This window comes from Anarrhichthys ocellatus, unplaced genomic scaffold (assembly GCF_004355925.1).
Source record: "Anarrhichthys ocellatus isolate YVR2014 unplaced genomic scaffold, GSC_Weel_1.0 scaffold572, whole genome shotgun sequence".
NCBI classification, from domain to species: domain Eukaryota; kingdom Metazoa; phylum Chordata; class Actinopteri; order Perciformes; family Anarhichadidae; genus Anarrhichthys; species Anarrhichthys ocellatus.
In genome coordinates this window covers 1-27248 of record NW_022280546.1, presented here as the reverse complement: position 1 = coordinate 27248, position 27248 = coordinate 1, and the positions used below count along the sequence as shown (strand labels likewise).

The 27248-nt window shown below is 42.4% G+C and overlaps 1 protein-coding gene across 1 annotated transcript; it reads right to left on the bottom strand.

Annotated features, from left to right (window-relative positions):
- Nucleotides 1-194: 194 nt before the first annotated feature.
- On the bottom strand, nucleotides 195-25473 carry LOC116376754 (glycogen debranching enzyme-like). The gene is given in 19 exon segments (XM_031838225.1): nucleotides 195-410; nucleotides 2911-3046; nucleotides 4566-4677; nucleotides 5370-5589; nucleotides 6288-6390; nucleotides 8946-9121; nucleotides 9465-9598; nucleotides 10440-10576; nucleotides 10685-10815; nucleotides 11149-11283; nucleotides 11402-11511; nucleotides 11774-11898; nucleotides 12209-12359; nucleotides 18977-19120; nucleotides 19679-19801; nucleotides 20597-20760; nucleotides 23062-23185; nucleotides 25005-25192; nucleotides 25458-25473. Coding segments are annotated over 19 exon segments (2565 nt in total). The 3' UTR covers nucleotides 195-274.
- Between the last annotated feature and the right edge of the window lie 1775 nt (nucleotides 25474-27248).

Genomic DNA, 27248 nt, shown 5'->3' with positions numbered 1-27248 from the left:
TATTGATGTCAAGAATTTAGTTTCTTAGATGCTGATAACCCAAACACGCTCCTTTACGTTCCCAACATATTGATGCCCCGTGTGAGGCTATGTTATTCCCAACATATTGGTGCCCTGTGTGAGGCTATGTTATTCCCAACACAGCAATGACATGATTTTAAATCAGTGAAAAAATCCTTCAAATCATTATAAGAATATGTGTTTGTGTGTGTATGGTTTGTGTTGTAAAAAGTGTATTTTAGCCAGTCTGTTATCAGCCCTATAAAACACCCTGTTATGAAGTGTATGTGATTATACCTTCTCTGTGTATGTTGACTGCTGCATAGGGGAAGTGGCCATTGTTGTAGAGCTTCACAATCCAGCGTACAGTAGATTTACACAGGCCCACTATCTCTACTGCTGAGCCATCCCTAGATCACACACAAACACACAGAGATACAAAGACTTGCAGTGATCATAACAGGAAGCAGGTGCAAAGTCAGAAAAGGTGTATCTAATGACAAATATTGAGCTGTGTAGGTTGTCCCTCTAACTTAGTTGGTACTTAACTAATATCATGAACCTCTTCACAGTTTAACAGACATCTGTCTGTCAAATTCAGTTCACCACTGAGATCCATCAGCAGCCAAACTAATATTTACTCTGGTCCAAGAGCAGAGAATAAAGAAATGTGTCCACTACACTGTCTTAGTATCTAATTTCCTTAAGTATCTTATTCAAGCAATTTCAATGATGTGTGCATAAAACATACCAAGTCTAAACATAAAGGCAGCTCTAATTAAGCAGGACTGAATAAAAGCACAAGTCAACAACAGCATTAACTGAAACATTAAAGAAAAAAATCTTCAAACACTTTGAAAATGATCTCCATACACACAGCACATACATACATACAGCACTGTTTTAGAAATAATCCCCATCCATACTGACATGCTTAAAAATGCATATCACATGACTTATTTACATACACTAGGCATGCAAGTTTTATTTTTCAAACTTATTTACAAGGCTGCCTATAGGTCTTGCTCTATCTCTCTCACACACACATTACATTTATTTCAAAATGCACAGTTACAAATCAAAGTTTTACTTGATTATTGGTCAAGAAATGTGGTCAACGCGTCTCACTCGTTTTGCCTTGGTTTCGTCTGTTCTCACACTTGTAGCTCTGCTGAGTGGTTGGAAGACTTTGTCGCACTGGAGAGCAGCATTAATGCATTTGTTTGTTTACAGTTTCTGTGTGAACTTCACAATAGTTGTATGGAAATAAGCACAAGCCTAGACAAGTCCTCCGTTTTATGTACATCGCCCTCCAAACTGCAAACCATGCCGTCAAACATCCGCTTTGTAGGGCGGATAACGTTACTGGAAACCGCTCGCAAAGCGGTTGCCTCCTGCGCTTGTCGGCAGTAGTAGAATTATAAAATTCAGAATTTAACTGCACAACAGCTGCTAGCATAGAGAAAAATGCCAGCAACTCCTGTAATTGAATGAATTAACCATTGGTAGTCTATCTTTAATCAAGGCTGATGTTTCCATCTTCAGTCTTACATTGCCTCCGCTCTAATTGGGTGTTGGGGGTTAGTTTTTCGCTAACCAATCACTAGGGCAACTGTGGCTCATTGTTAGAGCGGGTCGTCCTTAAATCAGAGGATCGGCGTTTCGATCTTCGGCTCCGTCTGTCCAAGTCAATGTGTCTTTAGGCAAGGACACGTGTCCTTGGGCAAGACACTTAATCCCAAATTGCTCCCGTAGGCTGAGCCTGCGGTGTATGAATGGGTATGAATGTTAAATAGTCCTAATGGGCAGGTGGCACCTTGCATGGTAGCCCCTGCCATCAGTGTATGAATAAATGTATGAATTGGTGAATGACATGTGTTAAAGTATTTTGAGTGGTTGGAAGACTAGAAAAGCGCTGTACAAGTAGAAGTCCATTTACCATTTACCATTAGAGACCAATGTATCCACCTGAATCTAAAGTCATTTCAAGGCGACAGGTGATGTATCACCATGACAACATACCTTGTGCCGGTGTTTTAAGAGTGGAGCGAAACGATTTGAAAGAGAAAATGAAAAAACAGAACTAGCGAATTATGTCGGGAAATATTGAGAAGACATGACATACTGTACATGTAAAATGTATTTGTCAATCAAGGGGGTTATATGAAATTCACTATTGAGTATTAAACTATTACTCAGCAGCCCAAACTCAAAGGCAACACCATTGAGTGAACAATTCAGAGATGTCGGGGTAATTCTCCTTTATTGACCAGGAATCTATTCTGAGAGGATTAGTTGTAAGGGTTGAAGATTCACAAAAAGTGGTAAAGAGGTGGCACTCAGAGCTTAACTTTAAAGTTACAGACACAAATGAGGAAGGCTTGAGAAGAGTACACAAGAGGGACCCTGAAAGGCCAACAAAGATGGAAGATGGAAAAAGAAGCTATGCCAGAGTCTCAACCCGACATCTCTTAGCAGAACGACAGAGGTCAATTATGTTTTTTTCCCAGAGATCAAAGCAGAGTGCAGTTCGATACTTTAAAAATATTTAGAACAGCCTCGATAGCGGCATCAATGTCCCCGTTGTTATTACAACTCAGTTCTGCGCTTCCTGCTAACCCTAACCCGAGTCCAACAAAAGCCCTTTCTTTCTTATCCCCTCCGGGGAGGAGAACCTTTCAGGTTATAATGGTTTCTTTGTTTACAGCTGTCATTTGATAGTCTGGAATGTTGGGCAAACAAGTTTGTAATGACAAATTACACAAACATCAAGAGGCATAACATTGTCCACAAATAAAAAACCTCATGCAGCCTGATCAAAGTCTGAGGTATCCTGTTCCTTAGTAAGTTTATACAGAATGAAAATAATGTTGGATGTTTCCTGAACTAACCAAAAGGGAGATAACGCACCTGGGTGTAGCAGGTATTCCCTTGTTGTGCGCCTTCTCACTCTCACCCATCTTGTCCATCCAAGTTCCACAGTTGAAGCGATTTCCTCCATAAATGAAACCAGTGGTCTGGTCTACTCCGACCTCTACATTAAATCCTGGCGGGAGTGAGATGGACTGCTATTAACAGGGTCAGAATGTAAGCAGCATGTCAAAGTTATAAGGTTATTTATAGTCAATGTACAACAGAGTTGCACTATGAAATGCAGGACATAGTCCCATTTTGCCACATAAGAAGACACACACCCAAAAAACAAAGTGATATTTATCTCGGTCGTGCAGTCACAAATGATACAATAAAAATATGCCTGGACAGCCATTCACACTATGTATGGTTCATGCCCAGGTGCTTATTTATGACCATTGTGTACGCACAACATGGGGCCTGAAACCCGAGCTCTATAAGCACAGACTGAGTCCTTTACCAAGGGGGCCCTGTCACTCTTTTGCCGCTCACTGAAGAGGATGTCGGAAGGCAGACAGCGGTGTGTACTGCCTTATGGACTGTGGGGTCCGCACATAGTTTGGGAATAATAATAATAGTTTCATTATCCAAGCAAAATATTTCATCCACACATTTTTTTAAAGCTATTTCTATATTTGCTGTATATCTAAACAAGATAATTATATACTAAATATGTAATGTTGTAATATTTAAAAAAAACTATCTGCATGAATATCTATGAATTCCTGATTGACTTGGGTTTTTATTTCAATTTTATTTATTTTTGTCTTGTAATTGTAATTTTCTTTGTTATACTGTTGTCACTTGCTTGATTTTTTTGGATATTGTGCACTGAATTCTCTTTAATAGAACATGTACCTTTTTGATTGTACAATTAAAATAAATGCTAACTGCCTGTGTTGTGCACTGTATTCCATATGCTGGGTCCTATTTTCATCAAGAGGTTGCACACGCCATTTTCTTTTTTTTCTTGTTGGGCGACTGTTGCTCAGTGTTGGGCGACTGTGGCTCAATGGTAGAGCAGGGTCGTCCTTCAATCAGAGAATCCCTGGCTGCGCTAGTCCATGTTGATGTGTCCTTGGGCAAGACACTTAAGCCCAAATTGCTCCTGTAGCTGTGCCTACGGTGTGTGAATGATCTATGAATGTTACTTAGTACTGATGGGCAGGTGGCACCTTGCATGGTAGCCCCTATCATCAGTGTATGAATTGGTTTGAATGGGTGAATGATGACATGTAGTGTTAAATACAAGTACAGTCCATTTACCATTTTACTTTGTCATGTTGTTCAGACACATACAACAAACAAAGGAGATTTTCTTCTAACTGTCAGGAGATCACCATCATGTTCTCTAGTGTGCATGTGTGGATCAAATCTGTCGATGCAGATTGTACAGAAGCGTGTGCAAGTCCCCTTTCCGCTGACTGCCCCCATACTGAAGAACCTTGTTATTGAGAGGGCAATGGCTCGAGTCCAGCTTGGGAACCTTGTTGAGTGAATCCATATCATATATAAACATGCCTTTCTGTGAATTTACCACTCAATCTATTGATGCACAACCACGAAGAATGCCTGGTGTGACCTGATCTGTGTAAAGGTAGACATCTAATATGAATTAGTAAGCAGTATTGTTAATGAGTACATGCAGATACCTTCATCAGTCATATTGCTATCCAGCTGTGGCCCAGCATTGGTCTCTCTGAACAGGATACCCTGCATGTGCCTCTGCATGGCCTCTTGGATCACATCATACAGTGGCTGATCCTAAAAGAAACACACAGTTCAAATTATCCACATGATACGATAAAAACATTTTTTAAAGTCTGTAAAATTATCAATTTTAAATGGCAAATATCTCATTTTACAGGCTCTTCTTGAAATGATAATGACTGATAATACCACTGCATGGTATGCAACAGTACGCAAATACAGTTTTGATACTTACCGTGTGTATTTCCATTTTATGCTATAGCATATGTCCTGCATTTTTATAAATAACTGATATATATTTGTAATGGATTTTCTTTACACGGTGCTTCTGCTACTTTTACTGTAAAGGATCTGAATGCTTCTTTCACCCCTAACCATACGCAGGTTGCTAGTATCACCTGCTTCTATCTTACCGGTTGCTAGTGCATGAAGTTTCATGTTGTAATTGTGTGTGACTGTGATAAACAACAGGCTGTGGTAGAGCAGAATGACACTGTTCACATGACTGTTTCTGGTCACATCACTGTGATATTTAACTAACACAATTATGTTACAGCTTACATATTTGCATTCACATAATAATCCATTCCACATGAGTTGACTGACAACAATCAGTATAAAATAGGCTTATCTGTTCATTGCCAACATATTAGAAAAAGGTAATCATAGCACCTCTCTGGTATGGATTTGATCATCAGTGGCTCACTCATGTCAAGAACCAGTGAGAAAACAGTGCAAATTCCTACCAAGGCTCCAGTAGGCTGAGACACATTAGTGGGGTACATCCTTTGGACAGGACACTTGAGGATGGAGAGACCGTCTTGTACAAGTGTGCAGTACTCCTGAATACACTGCAGCCACCACCACACAGCATCCCTGCAGTTGTAACGCACACTGCAACCCTGGCCCAGCAGGTTAGGGATCAGGCCATGATGCAATGTCCCGGCAAATACCAAGATGATGTTCCTGTGACAATCGGGACAGGTGTTTTATAGATAAGCGTGCATACAGTATGTACGTGGCAGTGTATAATGGGTAGGAAATAAATCAATTTGGTAGCAAGGCAACAGTAAATAGTGTTTACCATTAATTTGGCTACCTAGACTGTGAAGGCCCACCACAGCTCAATAATGAACCAAAAATAGGTTTACACTTGTCAATGGGTTGGAGTCCACACAGTCTACCTAGGGATTTCTACATTTTTCTTCCCTTCTAAAGGGTGTGAAGTCTACCCATCACAGTCTCACAAATCCCTGTGGGAAACACTGAAATACCAGTGCTGCTGTATCTGCAGTTAATGTGATTTGCATAAAATCTTGCTGAATAATTTCTTCTGATGCCTGACAGGTGTTGCACATGTCCAAAAAGTAAGGAGCACAAAGAGAGTGTATCTAGTTATAGTACTTTTAAAGTGAATCTTTCACAAACTCAGTTGACCCAGTCTCGGCACACTCTGGTCATTTGAGAGTAGGTTGACTGCCAGAATTAATCCAAAATAGGTAGTTGCACTATTGGACATTTGAATCAGATTGGTTTAGTATTAGTATTCGTTTAGTAAAGAAATAAAGACCACAGTACCATCAGTCCAAAGAGACAGTGCTCAAAGCCTTACATTTCTTGAAGCCCATATTCTCCTCCCTTGTGAAGTTGTGTGGCGGACTCACCGAGCTTCCAGATGTCTGCCAGTGAGCAACAGCAGTCCTCTCAGGGAAATGAAAGTGTCACGGCCCCAACATCGGAATGCCCCAGCACAAAAGTGAGGAAGACCTTAGTAAAGATAAACAACTATTATCTTGAAAATAACCTATGCTGTGCCTTGCAAAGTTTAGATTAAAACTATTAAAAGATAAGGCTGGTGTTATCATGTATTTGTCTTTATGTGTTCTGAATACCTTCTGACCTCCCTACTCTGTGGTTCTCAGCCCCATGCCTATTGGTGCCTATACTGAAGATTTGAATCTTTAAAAACTGCGATATAACTGCATATATGGTTTATTTTTATATCTGAAATATTTTTTATAATACATAATTTATATGATTTATGGTAAAATGCTCATTGATATCATAAAACAGAAAGACATATCTAGCAATAGTGTATTTGTTGGGGATTATTTAAAGCGGCAAAATAATCTACATTTTGGTGCTCTAGTGAGAATCTGTGTCAGCATGAAGGTGTATGTGAGACTGAGTCAAAATAAACTGTGTTCGTAATGACGGAACATAGCCTATCACCCAGTGCAGCAGTGTGACTCATTGATGTGTTTTTGATAGTATTTGGACAACAATGAAGCTCTATCGCACACAGGAAGAAGTTAGATCAGGCTTTGATACACACACAATACTAGTTAGTGGGATAACTTTATTGTTGATTTGTTTTTTTTTCATGGGATTGCTTCACTATGAGAAATGAATGCTCAGTTTGGAGATGATAGGGGATCCATAGTAACGTGTGCTCCACTTGGTAAAGTATTGTACTTTACTGCACAATATTTGTTTGTGGCGACTCGCATGAACTCTAGTTAATTTCACTTCCTTTTTTATTTTTGGACCATTTATGTATGTGTGTTAATTCCGCTAGATCAGAGGTAGCCAACACGGAGCCCGTGGGCACCTGGTCGCCCGCAGGGACCACGTGAGTCGCCCGCAAGGCATGTTCTAAAAATAGCACAAGTCACCATGAAGCTCCATCTAAACATTGTAGTTGCTGTTCTTTTTTAATCAAAAATGCTTGCATTATTGTAGATTTTAAAATGACAATATTTCTTGTCATAAGAGAGTTGGGTACCCAGAGGCGCACGGCGGACAGCCAGGAAGAGGCTGCCGTACCGCACTAGGTTTTCAGGTTCCGAATGGCGGGCACTTCCCGTTGGCACCGGACGCACGCGAGCGAGCGCACCCTGTCGTCAGGTCCGTCAGTCCTCGGAACAGGCCGCGGGGCAACAACTCTTGGGTGGCGCGGGCAAAGGCGAGGCAACGCAATCCGACTGAAAAGCGCCAGACTAGAGGTTTGAACGCGCCCGAAGATACTCGCGCGCCTCGGAGGGTTGGATCTTCCCCTCGGCTATAGACGAGACTTTTTACTAGTTTCTTCGTGGAGAAAAAGGTATCCAAAATGTCTACCACTGCATCATTCACCAGCAGGCGCTATGTGCAAAAGTAACCGGCTTTGATCATGTGTATGACTCCTATCGTGAAGATCATAAATGGCATCCGCTCCAAAGCCAAACAACACAGGATATTCATAACTGATTGTCCCATGTTTATACAAATCGAGTTGATTTGTTGATCATGATTTGTTCAAACATGTTACAAAAGTGGTTAGTACCAACGAGACATGATTTGAAGAGATGACAGTTAATGATTTCATAAAATATGTTAGGATAATTTTTACAAAAATATAACAGGTGTGATTTTGAACTAAATGCTACAAATCATATTCATACAAAACTGTCAAGAAAGATATTTACTAAAATATCAGAGATGTGATACCTCTGACTTTCAAATGTTGAAACAGAAGAACAGAAATAAATGTTTAAATATATCTGTGTTTCCTACCATCATGTTGTGGAAATCATTGTCAATAATTATTGTGAGGAATAATTAACATTGACATGTGATCAGACAGTCTCTTCACACATATTATTATTATTATTAAAAGGTGATCTGTGCAACTTTGTTATTCAGGAAGTTTGTATCAAACAAGTAGCCCTTCGTACTACTCGGAACCCTTGAAGTAGCTCTCAGTTTCAAAAAGGTTGGTGACCCCTGCGCTAGATGATTGTCCTGCCTTGTTTTGAACTGAGCCTCAGTAAAACTTTGATTTTGAGAACTCCATTCTCTGGTCTGTTCTCTGTGCTTGAGTGGTACTCTGATCATCACAATGTTGTGTATGGAACAGACAAACTTGTATTTGAAGTTATCAGTTGCTTGTAACTCATCTGTGCAAGCTAGCAGAATTAGTTTATCCCCTAGCACACAGATACTATCATTGCTCTCCTGCTTTCACCTGCTTGCGAGTAGATTTTTAGTACGCGTTTTCATTGAATATTAAGCATGTATGCCTGAAGAGTCTTCTGCTCCTAGATGAGGTTTCTTTCTTTTTACCAATGTTTCTGTAATTACTTTGCATCCACTTCACATGTGATTAGCCTAGGGGTTACACCAAATTACCCCCCCACCCCCTCCCCTCGCACACACAAACACCCTCCCACAATGTCTGTACCTCGGTTAGGCCCTTAAATACACACCTAGCTCACCCCATGTTATCTTATCTCACCTTTCTGTGTCTACTGAAATGAGAAAGACGAATTGAAAGTACATACCTGCTGCCAGTGACACAAAGCACTGCTCTTCTTGATTAGTGACTTCACTAAGATGGTTTGGGACATCTTTAAGGTGAGGAGAGTTTGTGGACAGTGTCCAGCTGTGACCCACACTACACATCTGCACCGAACCCAGTGCCAGTAGTTTAACCAGGCTGGAACCATTCTGCACAAAGCTAATGTAGCCAAAGGAACACAGTAGACAGGGACACAGTTATCACAAAGTGGACAGTTTGACATCAGCATATTATTTATCATTTCAAGTCGAATGAATGAAAAGATTAGTGACTTAGGGTATGAATGGAGTGATGAATGAATGAAAGAAAGAATGAATGAATGAATAGACAGTTAGGCATACAAAAAGCCTACTTGTTCTACATAGTCGAGTTATATAAGATACAAAAAAAAAAATCAGTAAGTAATATCAGTATATATTTGTCTGACGAACCAATATCACTAAGCCTTTCATCAAAGAGCATTAGAGAAAGGAAAGAGAAATCAAAAAGCAAAGAAAAACACCTTGACATTTGGTTGAAAACAGCCTCCACAGCAGTTGTGTAGGCTCCCTCGATGATCGAGTCAAAGTAGCAAGGCACCAGGTAGCGGGGAATGTGTTTCAGGTATCCAAACATGGCCTGGAACCAGTGGCCCACCTGTAGGTCAAAGGTCAACATCAGGATCAACACTTCAGATTCTGTGCTGCAGTCTACTGCATAAAGTACAGCAATGACACAGCAGCTCCCTGGCCAAACCTACACTAATGCAGACAAGTACATTTTCTAAATGTATGCTGTCTACACTGAAATGACAAATAGCTAAATCTCAATAGTTCCGTGGCTCCTGGTATGACAACAAAACTGTAAAGTATTGCCTTGATACGTTGTAAATGTGGTTGGATCCACAGAACGGTTTGACAAGCATGGCTAGTTGTTGCTCTGCCAGCCCCGTCTCCTGTTTTATATCCTTCCAATTTTCTTTGTAATATCTGAAATTTCTATATAAGAAGTCATTGAGAGGTAGTCGGATTCAGGGTTTGATCTGCAGGTAAAGCTCTGGTGTGTTACTTCTGATTTTGATCACCTCTTTTTGTATTTCAGTGCAATTGATAATATTATTCAGGGGTTGTCAGTGACAGACAGTAACATCTTGTATGTTGACAGATTACTGTACAAGTAGGGGTTTACCACTAACCCAGGGGTCTCAAACTCATTTTCACTCATGACGTGGCGGGCCGGGAGTTTGAGACCCCTGCACTAACCTAACACTAAGTGGACCTTTGAGTTGAGATTATTTTGCCACACTGCTGTTTCCAAGGTCAAAAGTGAAGCTCCATGCTGATTGGCTGACTTGATGTGGATTTTCCTGTTAGAGCTATGAAGAGAGGACTCTCCATGATATTACATTACTGGAGTTTCCTCTTATTATATACATATGGCATGTGACAACATTAACAGGTAAAATACAACCCTGATATGTAACCTGACTGTAACTCACCTCTCCAACAGCTCCACCCTTGGCAACGAGTCTGTTGGAGACATAGTCCATCATCCAGTCTCCCTGCCTCAGGTTATCACAGAGCGGATGACCAAGATCATTCTTGGGACGTATCTCTGCCATCACTGCCATCAGCCCTAAGAACCATAATTTTTTCACGGATATTCTTTATGGTAATGATGATGATTATTATATTTCTGCATACGTTGAACTTCTGTGGCTTTTATTAAGTGTGTTTTAGGTACCTTGCAGGCCTCCATAGTTGAGAGGTAACCATGAAGGAATACTGTAGCATCCTCCCCCATCCTCTCGCTCCTCGGCATCACAGCGGTACAGCAGCACGTTCATGTCCGCTAGGGTCAGCTTGGACATGATGCTGAAGCGGTAGGAGCACATCAGTGGCGACGATGACCATCAATGACAGTACAGACAGTAGGATTAATGGTAAATGGACTTGTACTTGTATAGTGCCTTTCTAGTCTTCCAACCACTGAAAGCGCTTTACCACCATATTTCACTTACCCTTTCACACCCATTCACTGACCGGTGGCTCAGCCTTCGGGAGCAATTTGGGATTAATGGCATGTTTTTCAGCTGCCAACTCATGCATCAACATCAACATTCTAAATCAAGATATCAGATTGCTGCATCCATAATAATACATGATTACTACTTGTTATTGTTGTTTTAGTTGCTGAGGCATACGAACATCTTCAGCGGCTTGTTGAGAATAGGTGGTGTACTTTGTTCAGCCACGCAGCCAGTCTGGTACTGAAGACTAAACTGGATCAGATGGTGTCTAAGCGCCCACAGCTGATCCTGGGACCTGGGCTCTAGAGTCACCCTGTAGATGAACACAGACCACAAGCAGATCTAAACTAGGCCAGACATGCATGAAACTAATCAGAGGATTCAGACAGACTCAGAACAGCACTTTTCTTTTACTCCATCCACTGACCCACCTGAAGATGATGATGCTGCCTGGTGTGAACTTCTCAAACACTATCTCCTGAGCAACACTGTTGTGTTTTGACACCATAACTGCCTTTTTCACCACCTTACTGTCCTTCAGCTGGAAGATATTCCGCAACACTTTAAATGTCTCGACATGATACTTGAAATATGTATTATATGGATCATTGCATAGTTTTGCATGTTGTAAAGTCTTTATTACAATTCATATATACTTAACATTACTGCTCTCTGGCAGAGGCACTAACCATACAGCACTAGAATGCTTTTATTTTGTTGACCTCAGTACAGAGACAGCAACTCAAGATAATGTTTAAATGTATCCAGAATCCTAGACCACTGAAGATGACTTAAGTTTGTACCTGGATTCTTTCTTTGATCTCTACAGTGCACTCCGGCAAGCCATTGATGTTTGTGTCATCTTTTTTGTTGGAGTTGGTACTCCTCTCAATGGCCAGAGCCTCCAACACCACCTCTTCAATATGACCTATGAAGGCATGAAAAAGAAATGAGTCTCGGTAAGCTGGAACCTCTAAAAGTGGAGGCAACATGCGCCTAAGGATGAGGATAAGACAAAAGATAGAAAAAAAGCTGGAAAATAACCACCCTCATTTGGTTTGCATATTGTTTGTATTATCTCTACTTGTATGCTTGAATTGTTTTTTTATCTGTTTTGTTATGTCTGTAATTCTATCTCCATCTATCACTATGGATTGTATTTGACTGCCCTTTGCAACAACAAGCCCAGAAACAAAAGATAAGAGCTTAGGATCAGGATGAGTTTGTACGACTATCACCTGGTATGAACAAAGGTGGAACATCATTTGTATAACGGTGTGTTTCTGGATTCTCGATCGCCCTTCGCAGCACAGCCACCACAGACTGGTGATTGCTGGGACAGTGTCTGGTCACTGCAACCACGTCCTCATCCAACTGCTCCACATACACCTGCACATCCAACCAGAAAAAAAAAGACAGACGAGATTTGAAATATGACAACAAACAAGGTGATGCCAGTGCTGTAACCACATATAGAATCTCCTCATTGCTATGTGGGGGTTATTCTAACTTCATTACATTTTAAGCTTGATTATTTATCAATTTTACTAATATAAAAGTAATATGTACTTCGGCTCCAACAAATATTCACTCCATCACCTGAGAAATGTGTACACTACACTGTCTTAGTATCTCATTTAATTTAGTGGTTTATTCTGTGTGCATAAGAATAACAAGCTTTGACATTCACTTAAACACAGACAGTGGCAGAATTTCAGTCTTAGTATTACTGGATCTCAGTGCTGCATTCGACACGGTCGACCATGACATACTAGTAGAAATACTAACAATCTGGGTGGGACTCTCTGGCACAGCACTTAACTGGTTTGAATCCTACTTGAAGCGCTGGGTAAATGCATTGAACAAATCAACAACTGGATGTGCCAGAAATTTCTTCAATTAAAACAAAGATAAAACAGAAGTAATTGTTTTTGGTACCAACGATGAATGATTGAAGGTCAGCGCTCAGCTTCAATCACTGATGTTAAAAACCACAAACCAAGCCAGAAATCTAGCTGTTGTTATGGATTCAGACCTCAACCTGAACAGCCATATCAAGACAATTACAAAATCAGCCTACTATCACCTGAAGAATATATCAAGGATTAGAGGACTTATGTCTCAACAGGATTTGGAAAAACATGTCCATGCATTTATCTTCAGTAGACTCGACTACTGTAACAGTGTGTTTACAGGTCTCTGTAAAAAGTCAATCAGAACGCTGCAGCTCGAGTCCTCACTAAGACCAAGAAAGTGGATCACATCACTCCAGTTCTGAGGTCTTTGCACTGGCCTCCTGTCCAACAAAGAATTGACTTTAAAATCCTGCTGTTGGTTTATAAAGCACTGAATGGTTTAGGACCAAAATACATCTCTGATCTGCTACTATGAACCATCCCGACCCCTTAGGTTGTCTGGGACCGGTCTACTTTCTGTTCCCGGAGTCAGAACTAAACATGGAGAAGCAGCGTTCAGTTTTTCTGCTCCACATATCTGGAACAAAGTCCCAGAAAGCTGCAGGTCTGCTGAGACCCTCAGCTCCTTTAAATCAAGATTGAAGACTTTTCTGTTTCCTGCTGCCTTTAATTGAACCAGATTCAAGGATATTAATCAATTTCCTGCATTTCTGTATTTTACTACTGTATTTTATTTCTTACACTGGTTTTTAGTGTTTTAATGACTGTTTTTAATGTTTCAATGAATGTTCTTAATTGTTTTGAAATCTCCTTCTCTTTTGCCTTATGTTTTGATGCTTTACATTTTTTTAGGTCTTGTGGGAAGACACCTGAGAGAAGGGATGTGTTTACAATTTGTAAAAGATCAGTGGTCATGCAGTTTGAAATATTTTTATCCAGAGGTCTTCTGAAGATGAAAATGAATGGTCTCCAAAGGTAAAAACCGTATTTAAATTTGAGTAAAATAATCAATGACCTGCCAGCCAACAAAAGATGCCAAACATCAGGCTCTGGTACATATGCATAACATAATGTTGGATATTTCTCTTTGCACTTTGTCCAATATCCCTTCTATCCTGTTTATTAAATGTTGACCCTATTTGGCCCTAAACATAGTCCCAATTTTTGTATTTTAGCCCTCTCTGTGATTGAGTTTGACACCCCTGCCATATATGCTGTATTATGCTAAAAGGTGTAATTTTGTAACTTTTTTGGTTGTTGGTGTGCCGCGGGATCTTTTTAATGTAAAAAATGTGCCGCAGCTCAGAAAAGGTTGAAAAACACGGGCTTAGATGATATTTACTGATTTCATTTCTTCAAATCTGAGGCCAAGTTCGAAATAAAACTCCAATGAACTGCTCCTATGAACAGTGATTGGCTAGTACTTGATAGCTTGAAGCCTCCTGGATTGAATGCTATGCGGAATTATTGCTCATGTTCTGTAACCAGTGTCCCTATCACAGCACAAGCCTTTTCTCTCCTTTCTGTGAACTTGAAGTTAAGCCCCATGATGAACTAGTGAATTAATCAATGACTGATTTATCTGGCGATAGCAATATGCTTTCCTATGCTGTGACAACATGTTTATTATTATAATTTAACAACTTAATGCTTAACATGCTCAAACTTCTTCACTGGATTAGCCACACCAGATCAACCTGCCGTCTCCATCTGCCAAAGCTACCTCCGTGCTAGCCCCAGGACTCCCGGGTCTGGTCCACAGCGCTACATCGTCGTCCTGCTACTGGAGCTGTCGGTCTTCCCTGCCTGCCACATCGCTTGCCAGCACGAGCGGCCTGCACGAGCACACCTGTTTACCCTGCCGGGATCTTTCCGTCCCGGCGCGGTTAGCAGGCTCGGGTTGGTCTTCTTCGCTAGCCACAGCCACGCACCAGACCTCCATTTTCTGGGCAGGATCGTCTGGCTAACAGGCTGGTAGCCCCTCCAGGCCACCACTCCTTCCTCACCGGACTGTTGGCGTCTTGCCGCTGTTATGCTGAGAATCATCCCGTTGATACTCCTGGGTCGCACATCGCTTCTCTCACGGATAGCCGGCTCTTGGTCACCAGCTAATGCTAGCTTATCGCTAGCGCTCCCCAACCGGACCATGCCGACGCTGTACTCCACGTCAGATCTTCACAACTTCAACAACCACCTGCGTCCGGACTGCATGGACATTCTCAAAGAACATGGAATACTTCGCCGAGGCCATCCTTCACACAGAGGTTCTGGCCGCATGTTCACTTACAACTTCACGTCCCCAAACTCCATCCCATCCCTATGGTCCTGTCGCACCCGAACGTCCTTGTTACGTCACCACAACAAACAACACGTGCATCTGTCCAATCTCCGTCCCCTTCCTCAGTCCTCACAGCCTATCACAAAGCAACGTCACCTGAAACTGGCTTTGCTCAACACTCGCTCACTCAACAACAAAAGCCTCATTCTGAATGAATTCATAACGGACAGTAACCTTGATTTCCTCTGCCTCACTGAAACATGGCATAAACCCCTGGACTACTTCTCACTGAACCAGACCACTCCCACAGGATTCACATACATTGACAAACCTCGTGCTGAGGGGCGGGGAGGTGGTGTTGCTGCTGTTTACAGGAAGGACATTAAAACAACCACCATTTCCATTCCTGCCGTTCATTCTTTTGAACACCTTGCCTTCAAACTCTCTGGTCCCACTCCTTTGGTTATTGCTGTAATCTACCATCCCCCCCCAAGCCAAATCCCTCCTTTCTCTCTGACTTTTCAGACTTTTTGACTCAGCTATGTGCCATCTCACCTTCCGTTCTCCTCCTAGGTGATTTTAACATCCACATTGATAACACTGACTGTACATCTACGACAGAATTCCTGGAACTACTACAATGCTTCAACTTCACACAATATATCAACTTCCCCACCCACAGCCGAGGTCACATCCTGGATCTGGTCTGCACCACTGGTCTCACAATACCGCAACTCTCCAGCCTCAACCTCAACATCTCTGACCACCTGGCTATCACCATGGACATTGACATCCCTATCCCCATGCCAAAAACGAAGCGCACCATATCCTTCAGAAATCTCAAATCTATCTCCCCCACAACTCTTTCAGCCTCTCTTGCCAGTACCATGTCTGCCTCCCCTGCCCCGCTGTCTGATAATCCCTCCGATCTTGTAAACTACTACAATGACACACTCTCCTCCTGTCATGATCAACTGGCTCCCATCAAAACCAAAACTGTCTCATTCACACACTCGGCTCCCTGGTACACTCCTGAACTCCACCAGATGAAATCTCGAAAGCGCCAGCTTGAAAGACTCTGCAAGAAAACCGGTTTAACAGTCCATCTCCAAGCCCTCTCCGACTACCTTCAACAATACAAAGACGCTCTCATCTCAGCCCGGTCCACCTACTACTCACACCTCATACAGTCTGGCTCTTCTAACCCAAAGGCTCTCTTCTCCACAATAAATAAGCTTCTCAAACCCAAGGACAACACCTCCACATCCTTCACAGTGAACAAATGCAACTCTTTTCTTTCATTTTTCCAAACAAAAATTGACACCATTTACAGCAACCTGAACACCTCCCCCGCCTTTTCCATCTCTCCACCTGCCCCCCTCCTCCACCCCTCAGCCCCTTTCTCAGTTCTCCCTTGTGTCCCCATTGGAGCTGCCTAACTTCACAACTGGAATGAGAAGCTCCACCTGCATCCTGGATCCCATACCATCTAATCTGGTCAAGGACTGTCTCCCAGCCATCTCACCACTCATCACAGTCATCATTAACTCCTCCCTCAGCTCCGGCTCAGTCCCCGACACACTTAAACTGGCTGCTGTCACCCCCATCCTCAAAAAACCTGGACTTGACCCTGACACCATGAGCAATTTCCGTCCCATTGCCAATCTTCCCTTTCTGTCAAAAATACTGGAACGCATTGTCGCCACACAACTCAAAGCCCACCTCATCTCCAACGATCTGTTCGAGCCATTTCAATCCAGTTTCCGTTCACAGCACAGCACTGAAACAGCCCTCCTCAAAGTCACCAAGGACCTCCTCCTCTCCTCCGACGCTGGTCACCTCAACATTCTCATCCTCCTCGACCTCACTGCAGCTTTTGACACCATCAACCACAACATCCTTCTCTCCCGCCTCGAATCCTCCCTCAACATCACCGGAACTGCTCTCTCCTGGATTAAATCATATCTCACAAACAGACAACAGTTCATCAGTATCAACAACTGCACCTCCTCCACTGCTCCTCTGTCTCAAGGCGTCCCCCAGGGTTCAGTGCTTGGTCCTCTTCTGTTCATCCTGTACTTGCTCCCTCTTGGTAACATCATCCGTCAACATGGTCTTCACTTTCACTGCTACGCCGATGATGTCCAGCTCTACATCTCCACAAAGGCCATTACCACTGCTACTCACTCCACTCTCACCAACTGCCTCACTGACATTAAATCATGGATGCAAACCAACTTCCTCAAACTGAACTGTGATAAATCTGACATGATCATCATCGGTCCCAAATCCCTCACCAAAACCAGTCACAACTTCTGCCTCACCATCGACAACTCCACTCTGTCTCCCTCCCCACACATCCGCAACCTCGGAGTCATGTTTGACAGCAACCTCTCCTTTGAACACCACGTCAAACAAATCACCAGAACTGCCTTTTTCCACTTAAAAAACATAGCCCGTCTCGGCCCATCACTCTCCTCATCTGCTGCTGAAACTCTGATCCACGCCTTCATCACCTCAAGAATTGACTACTGCAACAGCATTCTCCACGGCACATCATCCAAAATCCTAAATAAACTCCAGTACATCCAGAACTCTGCTGCTCGCCTGCTCACCCACACCCGCTCCCGCGACCACATCACCCCTGTTCTCCAGAACCTCCACTGGCTCCCCGTCCCACAACGGATCCAATACAAAATCCTTCTCCTCACTCATAAAGCCCTCCACAATCAGGCCCCCTCCTACCTCACCGACCTGCTTCACCACCACACTCCATCCCGTCGGCTCCGCTCCTCTGATGCCAACCTCCTGTCTCTTCCACTCAGGACCAAGCACCGGACATGGGGTGACAGAGCCTTCTCCATATCTGCCCCCTCCCTCTGGAACTCTCTCCCCAAACACATCCGAGACTGCACTGAACTTTCCATATTCAAATCACAGATCAAAACCCACCTGTTCAAAACTGCTTTTAATGTGTGACCATTATTGTGTATTTTATGTTTTTAGTGTATTGCTTTTATATATGATGATTTTAATGTAAAGTGTCTTTGAGTTTTATGAAAAGCGCTATATAAATAAAATGTATTATTATTATTATTATTATTAAGTTGTTACATGTTACTCATCGAGTGGCTGGCTAGTTAGCTAGCTAGCTAGCTAGGTCCTCCATTCTTTAATGCTTCACTGTTTACAGAATATGACCCAAAAATAGTTGTCACTCAACTGGCGATAGCTATGTGCTTTCCTATGCTGAGACAAGAGTGTGTAAATGAAGCATTACATTATTAAATTTTACTCATTCAGCGGCTGGCTAATTTCACCATGCTCTCATGCTACATTGGTTTCAGAAAATTGTCCACCTCAAATGCTAGGAGACTAGTGGCCACCAGCCCACTGAGATCCATGGCCCAGGGGTTTGCGCTGGCAGAATTTGACATGATACAGCCACTAACTGAAGGTTTTTCTCCAGAGTTACAATCCACTTTCCTCTCTGTGAAGTCTATGATAAACTGTAAATTTATCAACACAGCCGCCATGCTGTGTCGAGGCTTTCGTCATACCACAGTGGTTTCATCTAAATTAGGTTGAAAAAACAATAACCATTAACTGTGCTGTGTAGATTTAGTGCCAGTGTAAAAAAATACATTTAAAGACACCTCTTCTTAAAAATTAAAACTAGAGATTTCAAACCTGTGAACCGTATTATTATTTACTTCTGGCAAGGGAATATTATAATGCAACACAAATAATCAATATCAAACAACAGAAATTAAGCGCTGGGTGATGATGCTACTTCATATGAGAAAACAAACCTGAGTAAAGCCCTCAGAAGCTAGCTCCTTGTGAAGCATGTTCAGTGCCAGCTTCCCAGCCAGAATCCCAGTCTGCAGGTTGACCTGGTCAGATGTTTGGGCCTCAGAGTTCCAGCAGCTGTACTGAGGAGCCTCCCTCAAGCCCTGAACAGATAACAAATCAGATCATAAGGCTAATTTACTTCAATAGTAGTTTGTGACAAGACCAAGGTATATTTATGTTAATTGGTAGATCTGCCCAACCAAACATTCTAATGACTATACTATTTGTTGTCTATATTCATGCTGCTCATATGATGAACACCTACTCATAACACTCATACCTTTTCTCAACTGCCACCCACAAATCAAATCTCCAATTCAACAGACCATATTGCATTACAAAATCTAACGAACAGATTGGTACCAAGTTCAAAACTCTCAGCATATCAGTTCTGATTATTACATGACTAAATTACATAACATACAATAGTTAACGACCCTTGTCGTGAAATTTTTTTCGGGGAATTTGAGGTTCCCAGAGGTTCCGGTGGCCAAGTTGTGTGCCTCAGTCGGACAGGTGCTGGATAGAGTTGGCCAACAATAAATTTCTTCTATGGCTTTGTGTGGCTAACTTTACTAAAAATGTGAACACCATCTGAGCTTCAGTAACATTCATATTCAGTCAACAGTGAGAGACAGAGTCATGCTACACTGTGGTACTTAACATGCATTTGATCGTACCTGATGAAGAAGCAACTCATCATATCCTCTGGTGCTGCCTGTAGCACCGCAGGTCATTGACACCAGGGTAGATCTGGGCAAGAAGTCGTACACTGAACACTTCTGAAACAACACAACAGGTGAAGACTGGCCTATGATTAAATTAACAATTAATTAACTCCACACTTCCCACTTTTTTATCTAATTGTAAGATATTTTTGGTAGCTGGACCTCTTATTCTCCAGAAAATACAAATGAAAGTCCCACACAAACCCCCCTCATTATAAAATGCTGCAAAATCATTGTCCACAGTGACAGAATCTGTGACCACATTGTAAATATCAAGAACAATTGATTTGTGGGGAGTCTCTCCAGAGCCAATCAGATCACTGAGAACAGTGGGGCGTCACCTCACAGCAGGTGATGACGAGGCTCCGCCAGGTGGGTATTTTAGCTATCTGTGTAATCTGGGACTGTAATAAACCATCTGCAAGATGAATGGTTATTTATTATTTTTATGGATATGAATTGAGTTTTCTTCCTGCCGCTATTGTTACATATTAATAGCTTTTATCAGTGAAACACATGAAGATTTTCAGTGTGAAGCAGCTACAGGAAATGCATTATATATGTCACCAAGGTTAGACTTTGTGTACACAACAGGATATGGACATACTTTTAGAAGAAACAGCCTGACAACAGACTGCTGCCTTTCTGCAAACCTTCAACATGTCATTAAGATAAGATAAGATAAGGCAGCCAGTTACATAATCTTAACAACCACTCATGGTACTAGAAGTAGACAAAGACATGATGGCAGTAATAATAGTAGCAGTAGATTTAGCACTGGCAGTAGCAGAAATATCAAGAATTAGTACAATAATTCAAGTATAGTCTGAAGTCAAGGTGAGAGCAGACCTGGATGGCACTGTGATTGTTCGGGCTGATGTCCACAAACATGGTGTGAGTGACAGCTGGGATCAGAGGCTGAAGGCTGGGCTGTACAAAAGCCCCTACAGGCTCCCTGCCAAACCTGGGCAGCCAGCCCCTTTCCGCCTGACTGTCTGTGGCACCCACAGCATCTGAAAGAAACACAGGGAAGAGCAGCAGCTGCACATTATATAAGCCAGATCAGTAAGGATGACAAGACTTAATGAAAACATGCAATCGCCAACTGACCAACAAGTAGCACTAACAGCCCAAGATATGCTGCAATACACAAGAAGAGGAAGACTGCAAGCCGGTAAACATGGATATAAACTGGATTCAAAATACTTGGAAAATGGTTGCAAATGTTTTAATAGACATGCTCTACACAGGTTTCTTAACTTAGTTTATACTTGCTGTAGTGAAGCTGGCATGCGTGCGTGAAGGGTCCTTTGGTTTTTGGGAGCTTTTCAAATGTAACTGTTGCAAATATTCACTAATAAGAGTATGAATATCATGTCTGAGAATTTACAAAGAAGGCTAATCTGCTTTTAAAAGCTTTAGAAAGTTGCGGTCCTAAAAAAACCTACATTTGAGTAAATATTTTGCAGCCGAATCAAATTGTTTACAGGATATTCAACCTTTGTTTTTTTTACAATTCATTTGATACTTGACTTGTTTCTTTACAGGTCTTGTACAAAGGCAATAAAGTAGCCCATGAATATAAGATTTCAGTTTATAGTTGATTACAATTCCTCCCCGGCATAGTGGAGATTGGTTTAATTGACTTGATCGCTTCTTCACGGTACGTTTTGTTAGTACACCCTCTGGCGTTTAAGAGAATAATGCAACAATGTGAGTTGAGCATAAACACCCTTTGTGCATGTTTGGATCTGAAGAGGATTGCGCTACGGTGCCACGTTTGAGTGTAAACAAAGTTTGGGACCTCAAGGATACACATAATGTATTTTGAATGAGTAGCTGAGCGCAAGAACACACACGCATACACACTTGGTACCCGCCTGTGAGCTTTTGTATCTTTTACATTAACAATCAAATAGGACATATTTATACTCTGCTCTGACTGGCTGATGGTCATGTATTATGGTCTTGTTTGTCTGACTTCAGTTAGTAAACTGTGCTTTAATTCAATGAGTATCTGTCCAACCCCCCCTCTTTTATTCTGAAAGTCAGAGGTGCATATTGGCTGTTGTTTGCATGTACACAACTTGACTGACCACTTCCCCAAATATCTATTTTCCTTTCAAATGTTAATTCATGTGTGTGTACATCACCTCATAGTTCACATAACCTTTTAATTTCTAGAGTACTAACTCCACCCATCATTTTAAAAGTAGGCAAGGGTGCATGGATGTATGAGGCAGGAGTTATTAAGTGGGTGTTAACATTATATTTTTAGATACATTTCATGCTGTAAATTACTCCAAACAAGTGACTCTATCTCTGCATTGACCTGCAACATGCAGGGCTTATTTAAAATAGTAGATGGCATGTTGAGCCATTTTGAACACTTGAAATACTGATAATAATAATATTTTCTAGACATTTAAAAATAAATGTCAATATTAACACCAGCATTGATGTGTTCCATTACAGTACAGTCATATCATTTAGTCTACAACTCAAAATAAATGTTTAAGTATGCTGTACCTCAAATGTTTGTTTACTTTGTTGCAAAATAAAATGCTTTGAATGGCTGTGGGACTGAATTTTGTAATTAGTGAAAATATGTTATCATTTGGTATTTGGTCAGTTTTCAGTTGTTCAATATTATACTCAGTGTGTTCCTCCCTAACTCATAAACAACATAACATCTGACAAAGAGCAGTCTTAAGCCAGAGAGGGGTGTTTGTCATGTTCCAAACTACACACACAATGCTGGTATGGTTGCTTACCTCTGATGAGTGAGGTAATACCTAGCCTAATCAAACAGACATTATGCAGCTCCTCACTGCTAATGAATATCTCAGCCAACACATACAGGTCTGGCATCAGAGAACGAGCCTGATCGAGCATGTGCTGTAGAGCCAAATCACAGCCAGCAGGGTCACCCCCAGACCATGCAAAGGTGGGTACAGAGTTAAGATCAGAATGAGAAGAACAAGGTGGATAAGAGATACCGGAAGAGATATGATGGGAGGATGATGGAGATGCATAGATGGCCAGAACAGATCTTGTTCAAAACAAGAGAAAGATGAAGCATGCAGCATTATGATGAACCACGGTTTAGGTTGATGGGATTAGGGAATCAGGTGAAAATAATGGGAGATCAAAGGATTTATAGTTAAATACATTTGCATATGGAAATGCTGGTACATGTCAGATGCAATTGTAATTCCAAAGTCCAACTGATCACTGCAGTTCTTCACTGTCTAACAGACATTCCAGTGTGAAAACACTTCGTGCAAAACTGCATTTTCTGGCGGGGTCAGTACCTTGCACTAAACTGGTGATTCCCAGGTGATTTACAAAGACATTGTCAAATGATTCAATGCCGGTTAAGATATCAGCTATCACATAGAGGTCAGGCCTGACAGCTCTGGCTGCTGCAAGCATCGCCTAGAGGGACCAACACATAAAGTACACAGTAATTAACCTGGAGTCTATCCACCATAATTAAATATGTGTTTCTTTACAAACCCATTATTCCAGCCTAGGATTAGATAAGACTACAGATGGTAAGAGGGGTCCAAGTTGTCATGGCTTGACTCTGTGTGGGACCCATAAAACTTTGTAAAATTGAAAATTTTACATCTGCTTCTCCAAGTTGCTAAATTATATTATATGACTGGATCTAACCGGCCACGGGGCCTCAGAAGGCTCAGAGGCGGCGGCAGCCGTTCCGGGGGTAGCTGCGGCTCAGAGGTGGCGGCGGCCGGGTCCGGGGATAGCTGTAGCTCAGAAGACGCAGCTGGAGAACACGGGGGAGCCGGCGTCGGCCGGACCGCTGTCAGGACACGGGGAGCCGGCAACAGCCAGACCGCCGCCAGGACACGGGGAGCCGGTGTCAGCGGGACCGCCGTCAGGACACGGGGAGCCGCCATGAGCTGCGACCCAGCGGAGGCGGAAACGGGGACTTGAACATTCTTCTTCCCATGTCTCTTCTCTTTAGGGTTGAAAAAACATCCTACCAACTTGTGGTTGGCCAACTGGACACTACGAGGCTCTCCCAAGGCCAGCCGGGTTTCCTGAAACAGGTTAGAAGATCTTGGTGCAACGCGCACCAAACTGTGGTCTGCTGAGTCCATTGTGGTCAGTCTGTTCTGTCAAGGGAGCTCTGGACAGGACCCAACAGCAAGACCACAAGACAGGATTGAGGTAAAGAAAATACTTTATTTAATACTCTACAGATGGCAGGATCGACGGTGTGATTTCCCGAGGCTCGACACCAGAAGGCAGGCAGGATTCACTATGTGGATCCCTTGGTCTGACACAGGGTGGCAGGCAGGATCGACGGTGTGGTTCTCCGTGGACCGACACCGGAAGGCAGGCAGGCGAGTAGACATAGGGGTCGACACCGATACGGGGTCGAAGACGGTAGGGGAATGAAGATGGTTCGGGAATGAAGACGGTACGGACTGCGGATTGCGGCCTGTGACATCCAAAATGGAGGGAGACCTGATTTCTGAGACCGTGAGCAGACGATTGGATACGGGAAATGTGTTCTGCCTGAGGCGTTGCCACCGATATAAAATCCTCAAGAAGCTTGTTCTTGTTTTGGAGCTCAGACTTCAGCCGATGAATGGAATCCTCCAGACGTGAGTAAATGATTTTGCAGTCCTTACATACAGCCATATTAAAAATATTATTGGGTTGATAAATATTGAAGCACAAACATGAATCAGGAGCAGATCACAGATCAGCGCTGCAGCGCTCTGATCGGCATCCGTGTCTCCAAACCAAATGTTTGGGCTGCGCTCTCTCAGCTCATCAATTGTTAGTGCCTTACTTCAGGGTTCCTGAAGTGAGCAGTCTGAAGCTGAGATATTTGACTGGGGGCGGTCTGCAAATTGCTAGTTTGTTGGCAGAAGGAATGAGCAAACAGAGAGGTGAAAAATGCAGAGCCCCTAAAGCTTGTTTAACTTCCCTCCAAACAAGGCTCTGATATGACATCAATATTGACAATATTGATGTCAATAATTTAGTTTTTCATATTTGCTGATAACCAAACAAGATACTCATAGAACCTGTTTTTATCCACATATCTTGAGGTGAGAGGTCAAGTGCCCCTGTGAACATGGCCATACCAGTTTTTCCTCTCCAAAATGTTGCCAAATTTAGACTTTGGAATCAATGGATTTAGACACTGTCATCTACAAGGAGTGGAAGAGATCATGATCAGTCAGCTGTGGTTGCAATGAAATAGTAAGAGTAGTACCTCAGCCACATGCAGAGGGGTAGACAGGCAGTTGACCAGGCATATACCAGAGAAGACCTTGGCTGTAATCTCTGTGTATGTCTTCATATGAGCCCACAGGTAAGGGCAGTCCTCTGGTTTCTCTCCATATCGAAGCTTGATAGTGTCATCTTGACAGACCAGTTCTCTCTGCAAGTAGACCTCTGAGCCTGCAGACAACATTAGAAGAAGAAATGGCAGATGAAGGTACTTGGAAGTACAAATATGTCTGTTGTTTTATGTGCTTTGAATGTCTGCCTGTCAAAATGTGGCTACATTAAAGACACCTTTTATATATATAATCAATGTGTTAACTAGATGTGTTTATTTCAATCACAATCCATAAATTACTTGCACAACTTTTGGGTGTTCATTTTCATCAGAAGAGAATATGAAGCAGACATAATCCGAAAGATCACCTTGACCTGTGGATACCTGTAACTAGGCCCATTGGGCAATAAACTTCAGATAGAGTCTGTGAGGGTGCTCTTTGAAATAAACAATGTTTAGGTTGTTGTAAAACTAAATACAAGAAAGACTATTATAAAAAGAGCTTAGAAAGGAGGTTGAGGCCTCCTTCTCCCTGTGTGATAATCATGCACCTTCCTTAACAAGGAGATGTCTGTTCTAAAGTTTAATTGGTAGGTGCAGCTGACAGTCAAATGATAAGAGAAGATAAGAAAGGACCTCGGGTGAAATTATAGAGCCCTGTTGTCGGCTACTTTTCTTGTGTAATAGCGCCTCCATTAGACACAAATTGTAATGGTATATGATCCTGTTGTTGGGATCTGATTATATGGCTTCGACATGTGCTGTGGAACAAAGAGAGTCAGGCCTTCCATTTTGCAAGCAAAGGTTTCATCCTGATTGTAGTTTGATGAGCACCAAACCCCCAGCTCTGAAGAAATTCACATTAGGGTGTGAGTTTCCTCCCCCAAAAAACTATGCGTTCCTGAAGTTACCTGAAAGCACCGCTGCAAACTAATTGGCCGAGGGCCAAGACACCCCAGGACCCCTGTGGTTCAGCCACCTTTCTACAAAACTACCCTGCAACCCCCACCTCAACGCTTTTTTCCATCGATCCCTCCGGGGTAAGCAGGAGGCACACACTGCAACGTTGTTCCCCTTTCTTTTTAACCAAAACCTAGGTTTAACAGTTTATATTCGCTGGCCGAATTCACCAAACTGTCTATTTTATCGTTGTTCATATCCACGAAGCAAACCCTTTTACTCCTGCAGAAGTGAAGAAGCAAGACTTCTTCAGAGAGAGAGAGAACTTCCACTCTCCACCAAGCGCCTCGTTTGCTCCGGTCATAAGGACGCGAAATCCCCCTTATCCACACGAAGCGATTCTCTTCCACGGAGAGCACACCTCCCGCGGCCCGCAGCCGCGCTGCCTGAGCCCACCGAAGCTCAGAAGGACCCCCCTCAATCACCACAATTGCATCGTACCGTAAGGCGAAATAGATTGTGGGCAGAGTTAGAGAGAGTTTTATTTGTGTTTATTTTATCTTGTTTATGTTCTTAAAGTACTGTTCATTTTTATAACGTGGTGTATGCTTTATGATCACCGACACTGGCGATCCCTGAAATTGCTAGTGTTGTGTAGAAGTAGCGTGTATTCCATGCTACTGTGATTCGTGTCGAGACAGCCGCAGTGAGGTCTCAGGTCAGAGGTCGGAACCGCGTCTGTGACAAAGAGCCCGGTTCTTGCTCCTCTGGCTGGGAGAACAGTTTACTGAACTCCAGCGCGACGCGGAGGATCTTAATCTTTTGTTTTATTTCATTTTGTTTTGTTCTTTTCCCTTCTCTTTTACTAATCCACACACACATATAGCTTTGAGCTAATGTAGCTATGTGCTAAACGGCTACCGGCATGGGTAGATGCCGGGTCTCCTGTTGGCTATCCGCCATTTTGAGTCTCGCGCATGAGAGACTTCACCACGTCCCAACTACGTCATACGTTGCTGAGCTGTTCCCTCGCTCCTCCCCCTTACGCACACATACACACACACACACTACATGTACACACATACATGTTCACTTTCACTCTGAATGTGTCATAGTACTCAGACTGTTGACATTGTGAGTGAACACTAATTATGAGACTTAGTTTATCGTTTGGTTATTGGTCCCTGTTTGCAGGGTGGTGCCCCGTTATTATTAATAATCATTAATAATTGTTACTGACATTAATAATTCTATTGATGTCAAGAATTTAGTTTC